The sequence below is a fragment of the Pagrus major genome, chromosome 19, assembly GCF_040436345.1.
Source record: "Pagrus major chromosome 19, Pma_NU_1.0".
Classification (NCBI taxonomy): domain Eukaryota; kingdom Metazoa; phylum Chordata; class Actinopteri; order Spariformes; family Sparidae; genus Pagrus; species Pagrus major.
Genome location: NC_133233.1, coordinates 20,916,032 through 20,926,136, shown reverse-complemented (window position 1 = coordinate 20,926,136; position 10,105 = coordinate 20,916,032). Strand labels below are relative to the sequence as shown.

At 39.4% G+C, this 10,105-nt stretch overlaps 1 protein-coding gene across 1 annotated transcript; it reads left to right on the top strand.

Moving 5' to 3' along the window:
* Positions 1–3,833: 3,833 nt before the first annotated feature.
* On the top strand, positions 3,834–9,766 carry LOC141014568 (phospholipid scramblase 1). Its single transcript, XM_073488415.1, has 7 exons — positions 3,834–3,858; positions 4,435–4,525; positions 5,500–5,542; positions 5,634–5,854; positions 6,034–6,195; positions 6,694–6,855; positions 8,488–9,766. Exons 2-7 carry the CDS (start codon positions 4,457–4,459, stop codon positions 8,515–8,517), a joined length of 687 nt encoding a protein of 228 aa, XP_073344516.1. The 5' UTR covers positions 3,834–3,858; positions 4,435–4,456; the 3' UTR covers positions 8,518–9,766.
* The last annotated feature ends 339 nt before the right edge of the window (positions 9,767–10,105 follow it).

Below are 10,105 nucleotides of genomic sequence, written 5' to 3'. Positions count from 1 at the left end.
TACGATACAGCATCAACATTACTATATTGTATTTAATTTTTTTTTTAGATATAGACTCAAAATGGGTAGAAATGCAGCTGTTAGGCTTTCAAGGAGAACAATGAAAAGACACATCACTCCTGTTCAGGCTCACCTGCTTTGGTAACCAGTGAAATGCAGAGTTGATGTTAAAATCTTATTTACATTTGTTTTTAAAGCCTTACTAAGATCGGCTACTCAATGCATTATTCCATACTCCACCGTCAGGTCATCCTCACAACTCCTCTCAGTTCTTTTCTCAAAACCAAAGTCAACCAGGCGTCTTCTGTTGCTGCTACCAGGTTGTGGAGTAGTGTCCTTACATTAAATTCTGTTTCCCCATTGATAGTTTAAAATCTCATTTTAAAGAACATTCTTTTTTTCACTTGCTTTAAGTTCAGTCTTATGCCGCCCCATGGTTTATTGCTAAGTCCCCTCTAAGTTCACTTACTGCATACTGCTTACTGCCTTCTGCATTTTTCTATAACTGCCTTTTATGTAACATTTATTTCTTCATACAGACCTGAATTGAGGTACATTCTTACCCATGTGCCTAAACTGGACACAGGCACAAGGAGATTTCATATTTCAACTACAGTACTCAAAACCGCTTCTGTAGTAGTTCCCACTATAATAGGTGTCTCTGGGAGCAACAATGTGGACCCCCCTTGCTTGGACCATGCCCATCTTCGGACTTGGCCTTCATTTTGATGTCAACTACACACCAGTGTCATTTCATGACTGTACTGTATGTTGCCCAGTTGTGACTATCATGTTGACAAAAACTGTCCACAGACAGACAAAAAAAACAACTGCCAATTGGTGTTTACTATGATGACACACGTACACAACAGCCCGAAGCAGTCATGGTTGGAAAATATGGATTTTGCAAGTACCGGTTCCAGTAAGGGATTTGATTATTTCTCTAAATTACTGTTACTATCAGTTCAGGATGAGCCTGAGGCCAAAAGGGTGATTTGTGTAAATTGGAAGAACAATCTGGTTATAAGCACTGACAAAATAATCTGGGATTAATGACAGAGTAATCAGTCTCCAGTCAAAGGCACAATATAAAGTGAGTCATTTAAAGAAAACAATATTTTTTTAGGGACAGGCTTTTAAGCTTGAGGGCTTCAAATATGGCTGCCAGAGGGTTACATCATCTGAACGTCCCCTGACCATTGTAGCTACAGTCGCCCTCCTAATATTGAACAAGATGAGAATGAAGCTCACATAAACAGACCTTAAAGGTACTTAGTGGACTTTTTGAGCAATGTTTTAGTTTAGCTTTTTCACTTGAAGATGCACATGCATGCAGACGGCAAGATATACATGTCTGCCAATGATCTCAAGCCACATCAGTAATCTACAGATGTATGATACACATCAATATACCACTGATGTAAGCAATGCAGGTTTTGGAATTATGCTTTGCCGCTGTTTAATGAGGACGGGAATATATTCAACACGGTAGTTAGACCTTGAAGATACACACGATGGGTTTTAGTGAGAAATTCTTAAACATATTTTGCAAGAAAGCTCCACAGGGCACCTTTAATTGTAGGGGCTTCCTTTCTCATGACGTAAGAATTATTATTAAGCTGTGATTGAGCTATCAGAGGGTTTTTTGTCGTGTCTTCCTAAATAGAAGTGTTATTTCTGAGATGGTGCACATTTTCTTATGTGTCTTTGTATGTGACTTGAATGATACACAGACTGAAAGCATGAGATTGTCTTGCGAGGCATCACATTTTAAAATGTCTCAACTTGAGAAATGTAGACCTTAACACAATGCATGTTTACATAAAATAATACAATGACATCAGGGGTGACGTAACACAATGAACATTGCCCTTAAACCACTGCAGAGCTCTCAGCTGCTGTGTAATTAGCATGTACTTAAATGTGTTTAAATGTATGGTTCACTGTCTTTAATGTAGGTCACACTGTATGCAGATGCACTGGGATACTGGCATGAAAAGAGGACTTCAACTGGCTTCCAAGCCAACTCACATGTTTATAGAAGATAGTCTTAATGTCCCTGAAGATATCATCCAACACCCAGCAGCCAGAATATGAGACTGTGTAGATCATTAGGACACATAAAAGAAAAACAACGCATAAAATAAAATAAAACAGAGTTACATAATACATGTGTGGAATATGTGCAGATACAACACATAAAGACAGGATGAATGCTCTCTTTTAAGTATAGCATTGATTTTCTGTGAAGGTTATGTTTATACATATCGGATGTCAGGCAATGTTTGTGTTACATCTTCTGTATTCTTGCAAATTGCATGTTATGAGAGACATTATAGTTTTGCTGTCCCTGCAAATGCAATGGGAGAGTAATCGTTGACAGCTGTAACCACAAAGCTGTGCTCCATGTCACTCCGCTGCATGCACGAGCAACAGAGACATGAAAGTAAACGTTTTCTGGGTGTATTTGTGCATAAATCATCGGAAAACATAAAACCAGCTTTAGACAGAAGTCAAAGTTGGTGTTAATGTGGTGTCCTGGTAGAAAGGATGCAAAAGTGATGATGCAAAGTGTTAAAAGTTGTACATTTTAATGGGGCTCTGTGGAACTTCTGTGTCGTGCTCAAAGCTGGTTGTTAGTTTATGTTTGCCGACTCAGTTTCTAAACTAGCAACGGTTACTAAGCAGAGAGGGGCTTAAAATGACATCCTTTGGACTGTCGCAGAAAATCCAACCCGAGTCCTTCACAAAGAAATCCACAGTCCGGCAGCATTAAAGGACTTCAACAAATCATCCACAGGCTTGTACAGGCAACAGAAAGAGGCGAGGAAGGTCTCATTCTTCAAGTCACGTTACAATCCGCTCACATATGGCCAATAAAAAAGTGATTAATACAAGTTAACTGCTACAAATTGTTACATAGAGCCCCTTTAATATTAACATAACTTTGTGTTGTGATGTTATATGAGATAAAACTACAATTCTTTTTCATACACTTGTCTGTTATTAGCAATGTTGGGCAAGTTACTCAGTAAATGTGTGTAATAAATCCACAAAGCACAGGCGTCCACTGTAGAAGCTGGGATATCATCTGCAGCTCTCTTTCAAACCCACACATTCTTGGCGCAGATATAATGTGTCGCCATATTGTTTACTGTCAACTGTCTTTTTGTTAGGGCTTTTACATTTTTATTTATTTTATTCATTTATCTCTCTTTTTTTTCCTTTGGCAAGGCAATGGTGGCTTGTTTATATGCACAAGAATCTTGGTACTTGATCTATGGTATACTGACCGCTCAAAGCGCTTTACAACACTTGTCACACACACATTCATACACTGATGGCAGAGCATGCCATGCGAGGTGCCAACCCCCAGCAATTTGGGGTTCAGTGTCTTGCTCGAGGACACTTCGACGGGGATTTGAACAAGCGATTGCCGGACGACCTGCTCTACCTCCTGAGCTCCGGCCACCCTAAACAAAAAATTAAATCTGTCAATTAATTTTCACCATAAATACCTCTTAAACACACCTAATGAAACCTCTTTAAGCTTATTAAATTCTCAACAAAACTACATCATTGCTGTATAATTAACAACCCAATGCACTGTGTATGCTTTCTGTACTACAGGCTGTTTAATTAACCAAATTAGCACTTCAGGATAGTCTGATTGGTTCTATTACATCTCGTGCTTGTCTCTTCATCTCTCTTCTGTTTGCTTCTCTTCTACACTCTCGTCTCGCCATTGGCTCCTGGAGATGGGAAGTACGATGACGTCGACCAATGGGATTATAGTTTTATTCCATAGTCCTGGTTCCGGAGTGGCCTGTTATTTTCGAAGTAGCAGGTGGAATATCGGTGAGTAATAGTGATTTCTATAAATATCTAACTGTTTTATATTTAATATGACCTGTTTGGACTCTGATGTAAGACTTGGTAATAGGCTCGCCCTGTGAATGAACTAGCAGGCACATGTAAACCTCGGCGTGCGCTCTCTTTACCATCTGATCAACAGCCCACTTTTCCACACTCACACAGACCTGCACTGATATGGCCTACGTGTTATGACTCGTGTTAGCTTTAAGCTCGTTGTTTGCGCGTAAACAAGCGGAGTAAGAGGATTTCTCACGGTGGTGTCTTCCCGTCACAAGCGTCACTTCCAGATCGAGATGATCTGCGTCGTCGCCCACCATATACGGTCCCCCGGGGGCTGTGGACCAGCTGCCCCCACACCCGTGTCCACCTTAACGAGGCCACGGACACGTCAGTGGGAGAGGATGGGCGTCCTGTTAACTTGACAGCATCAGCACAGAGAGACAGAGAAAACACATAAACCGCTGTCCATCTGCTGCGATCTGTCTCCATTTGTTTATGAGTGTCACCCACATGGGCACAAGATGGCGCTGTGTCTCACTGCACTGCATGTGTCACCAGGTCTCCCCTCCAGTCTGACAAAATGAACATGTATGCTGTGCCCAGCCCGGAAATGCCAGGCTGTCCACCAGGATTAGAATACCTGACTCAGGTAAGACACAATTATTATTGTTATAATTATTATAAAAGTCTATATTTGCTGTTATCAAGTTGAATCTGCTGCTATTAATCACCTCTGCCTCCAAATGCTCTACCATAGCCTTGTTTCTATTTTGTATACCTCTTCCTCTTGCTTTCAGGCTGCAAAAACAGAATTTCCACATTTATTGCATCTCACATCGTTTAGTTTTCGTAAAGCTGAAGCTAAAGATAGGATGGCGAAAACGACAACGCTTAAAAGCAGCTTTAAAGGGGCACTGTGTAGTTTTGGAGAGGAAATTTAAACTCTAATGTTAATGAGGTAATAATACAAACTATGATAAAAAATATTTATCTTTTGCATAACTGAATAAACAAGCTGTTCTCAGAGGAAAATACTGTTTGAAGTTCAAAAGGTGGCAGGGTCCGCCAAATATAAACAAAGTAAAACAGTATGAAATTGTGTTGTTCTTTAAGGTCAGTTTGTTTATTCAGTTTATTCAGTCACGAAAAGAAAGAGTTTGTTTCTCTTGTGATGAAAATGTCTTCGCCAAAACTACATAGTGCTCCTTTAAGAAGGGATGGTGCAAAGTAATAAAACACATGACTAAAAATAACAGAAACAGCAATTTTTCATCTGTCGTCCCTGGTCAAGGTCTTAAAAATGCTTCCTAAAATACTAAAATAAATTAAGTCATCCCATCTTCAAAACTGATATTTTTTGAAGATAGAGCTGTGATGGAAGTATTTTGATTTTTCATCTTCAGTGTGTTATGGTTGGCTTGTAACCAACTTGGCAAACAGTAATTCAAAAGAGTGAAAATCGTACAATGTAGAAATCCTCTGGAGACGTGTGATTTCTAATGAAGCCAAAATTCACAACGTGATCCTTTTACTGATTTTTTTTTTTAACATGTGACTGAAGGAGAGGTTAGTGTCAGTTAACACCCCAAGACCTTTGAATCCAGTGTATGTCTGGTTTTCTAGGTGGATCAGCTGCTCATCAAACAGAAGGTTGAGCTTGTTGAAGGTAAAGTATGTAAACGTGCATCGAAATATGTAATTTATGTTGTTTAGTACACATGGCAAACAATCTTCATACGTATTGTTAATCCACGCAGCCCTCGTTGGTTTCGAAAGCAACAACAAGTATGAAGTCCGTAACAGCATGGGCCAGAACGTGTTCTACGCCGTCGAGGAGAACGACTGTCTGAGTCGACAGTGCTGCGGTCCCCTGCGTCCATTCACCATCCACGTCCTCGACAATTTTGGACAAGAAGTCATCACCGTCACCAGGCCGCTCAAGTGCATGTCTTGCTTCTTCCCTTGCTGTCTACAAGAGGTCAGTGAAGCCACTTGTAGGTGCTCATGAAATCACAGTGTTTTGAGGTGGTTTTTGGTCATCATGTCCATTATTGTTCACACTCTAGACATCTAGTTTTACATGTTCCTTTAAAACACAATTTCTTGTGAGGATATGGCTACAAATCACACTCTGTTCTCCCACAATCCCTCACTCAGCTGGAGGTGCAGTCTCCCCCTGGCAACACAGTGGGGTACATTGTACAACAGTGGCACCCGTTCTCCCCTAAATTCCTTGTTGCGAACGAACACAGTGAGCCTGTACTGAAGATCCATGGGCCCTTCTGTGGATGGAGCTGCCTTCCAGATGTTGACTTTGAGGTGGGTTTATCTAAACATAGAAATCCATTAAATTTGTGAAAACATAACAAGACACGGTAGCGGTCTCGCCCTCTGGGTATTTTTTGTCAGGGATCCTCCTCATGCTCTGAAGCCGGAAATATGTTTCCAATCAGAATGGGCTGCAGCTTGAATGAGGCCGTCGCACAGGGCATGCTCTTGTGTGGTACAGTGTGGCCATTGTTCCACGGCTCAGCTGGTTTTATTAGATTGAGCTGTGAAGGGGATTTGGGTCAGTGATACAGACCTTTTACTAGACCCAGAGGAAGGGTAACTGGAGCATGATATTACCATCTCAGTTCTTCCCGAGCTGCTTTGAAGTCATTACTTGGAATACAAAAACTCAAAAAGCTGAAATTATTTGGGATTTTGAATTGTTCCATGAGCTCCCTCCAATAAAACTAAACAAGCTTAGGGATTGATCTTTATCCTAATGCGACACATGTCAGCATTTTGTCTTCTCTGTAACTCTTTCAACAGATTTTGACGATGGATGAAGTCAGCAAGATTGGAAAAATCAGTAAGCAGTGGACAGGACTTCTTCGGGAAGCATTCACAGATTCAGACAACTTTGGTATCCAGTTCCCCATCGATCTGGATGTGAGAATGAAGGCGGTCATGATCGGTGCTTGTTTTCTCATTGTAAGTAGCAAGCATTTTTATGTGTCTATAGTTGTTAATCAATATGTCGAAAAAGCAACACTATTTAAAGTTACATTTCTTTTTTTTAAAATGTTTCTTTTTTCTTATTATTGGTTTCATGCTCAGGGAAACGTCATATTTCGAAGCTTTACATAGTATAAGGTCAAGTACAGAATAAACAATTAAACAGCAAGAAAGAAGAACTGAAGAAGCCTCATGGATGAGAGGTCTTCAAGAAAGTGAAACAAGTCCAGTTGCCTACGATATAGCACTTCAAAGCAAGAAAAAATATGAAATTGTCAAAATAAGTTTATTACATCTATCCATGTTGTAGTACAACAACAACAACAACAAAACAAACCTTGATCTTGGATCGCAGACATGTAAAACTGACTCGTAGTTTTACATGCACCACTGTGTGTGTACCATGCATACTTATATCCATAACATATATAACAGAAAATCATATGAACACGCATACACCTGCCCATACATGTCCATACTCATGAATGCATTTACAAATCAATAAGCATACACCACACATGCAATTATATTAACATATATTTATACATACATTCAAGTGTAATACCTGTGTACTTATTGCATTGAAGACTGCATTTTTGAAGTCTCAGTAATCAACATTTAGTACTTCTGTCAGTATACAAGGAATGGATCAGTATTGTTGGAAATGTTATTGCACATTAAAGGTGTTATAGATAACAATCAACCGCTAAATGTGGCATTCCATCTCCCCGTTCCATTGCATTAACGTCACCGCATAACATTGCTATCACTAGCCAACGTTAACAAGGTGAACTCTAGCCAGCTAACGTTAGGGCAGTAGAGTATGCTGGGCGTGTACTGTAGAAATAACCCTTATTTAATATTTTAACACTATTGGCTGACAAACCTTGGTAGAAGCTGGAATCAACTGTCAGATTCTTAGACAGAGATAAACAAAATAATCATTTTGGACCTAAGAAACATTTTAAAATTATTCATTCACATTAACATAATCATGTTTTTAAGGAGATAAAAATGATTTGTCTGCATAAAAATTTTATCAATATGACCTTTTAATCTGATTCCAAGTTTTGAAAATGGGGCAAGCTGTAAACTTAATAGTGTTTCAAAGGTTTATAACCATGATTTCCCACTTATATTGTCAACAATCTTCCAGTTACTGGCTAGAACTCTTTTTGAACTCATAACCAACAGACACGATCCTTTTCTTTAAGTGGAGCCAGTTAAGTTAAATTTCGTCTTTTGGAATTCCCATTGCAATTTAAGTGTAATTATTGCCAAAATATGGCTGTAACAGATGCAGTAACCTCATGTGACCCAGTTTTCAGGGGGGAAGGATGTGTTTCTTTTCGCTGGTAGTCGGAAATTTCATGTACCTACTAATTAATGTACCGGTTAGCCCACATTTTGTGGGAAATGTGACCTGAAACAACCCCAATCACCACAAATGCAAAACAGCCTGCCAGAGCGACTTTCTGTCGATGCAAGAGTCACATTTGCTTAAAGGCTGAAATTTCAGCATGTTTCTAACTCTAATCAGGCATTAGATTTGTTGCAAATCAGATGCTTTTGCGTCTCTATTAATACTTTCTTCTCCTTTCTTCACAGGATTTCATGTTCTTTGAGACGACTAACTAGGAGCCAAACAGGATATCCATGTAAACACACGACATTCCTGGAAGAACAAGGCCACAAAGCCATAACGATCACTCCCAAATGCCCTAACACAGAACAACCTTCAAATGTTTAGAGATTAAAGAAAGTACCAACCAAAAGGTACATTAATGTTCTAAATCTGCATGAACAACAGGATAGAAGGTTTGTTTTAGTCTTAGCTGCTCAGGTCGGTTGTTGAAACACGTTACCGGGCTGCGAGTGCACAGTGCAGTGCTTTTGAGGAGGTTTTCATTTTTTTGTTGACAGAATGGTTGCTGAGTCCATCTGGGCTCAGAATCTTAAGTTACAGCTAAAAATAACTTGAATGGAGGGATAAAATCCACATACAAGTAACTGAAAAGTGAACACCATTGCAGGCGAGTGCTGTTATACAGTTTTTAAAAGAAGGATTGGTGTCATTAAGGTCAGTGTGCAAAGGGAGTCAGCCAAATAGCACTTGTGTTATTTGGTCATATTAATAGTTGAGATGTTAATATAGAACACTATGCTTGTAGCTTTATTGTGTGACAACTGAAGGACTCATGTAACGTGGTAGTTTGTAGTTCAGATATCCAATGCATTATTTATTGATTTCTACTTCGGTCTGTTGAACAATTTGTCAACATAGAGCAACGCGTGTGTTCAATGCTTCGTATGCGTGCTTTTGTGTCCGTGCGCTATGAGTGTACTTGTGAGTGGACTGAAACATAAACTATCATCGGATTCAATAACGTGAGTGTGCATTGTCAACCCTGAAGGCGCCTGTTCACTTTGGAACAGATGGGTCATGGTTTGATGTGCTGTCCCAGTGTTATCCACTAGAGGGAGCTAGAATTTCATTTAAGAATAACCCCGCACAGCCCAAATGGGAAAACTCTATATACATGCTTATGCCATAGGTTTTTATTCAAATAGTAGTGTCTGATGACATTGTATATTTTTGGACTAACTCAGGTTGATGCATGCTACTGTATTATAGCGATGGATACTGCTGGCTCCAGGAATTACACACCTGCACCTTATACTACAGAACATTATTTTGGAGGTGTTTTTTGTTCATTAAATCATCGAATTATTCATATTTCACATACATTTCCTGGCATATCAGCATGTTTTTTTTTATCTTTCTCACTGTTACATTACTTATAGTGTTACAAGTTACATAAAACCTCAATTTCTGTTCAAAGGGTAATTCCATCTATTTTACACATTAAAGTGTGTTTACAGGTCGTGGGGGATACTACTGCATGTAAAAATAGTAGTATAGAGCCTTTAGTGGCTCCAGAAGAAGTTGCATGTAATCTGATAAATTGCCTCCAGTGAAGTCACTCAGTGGCAAAGCTGCATTGTGGGTAATGTAGGTTATGAAAAGCAGTCCACTGGTGTAGCATTGCACTACTTTAACACCGTTGGACTCATGGACAGTTTAAAACAACAACCAGAGATATCACCTTTTTTTTTTTTTATTCAACACATTCTTCTTCTTGGCACACACATTACCCACAATGCAATTTAGCCACTGAGTGACATTACTGGAGGCAGTTCATCATTACATGCAGCTTCCTCTGGA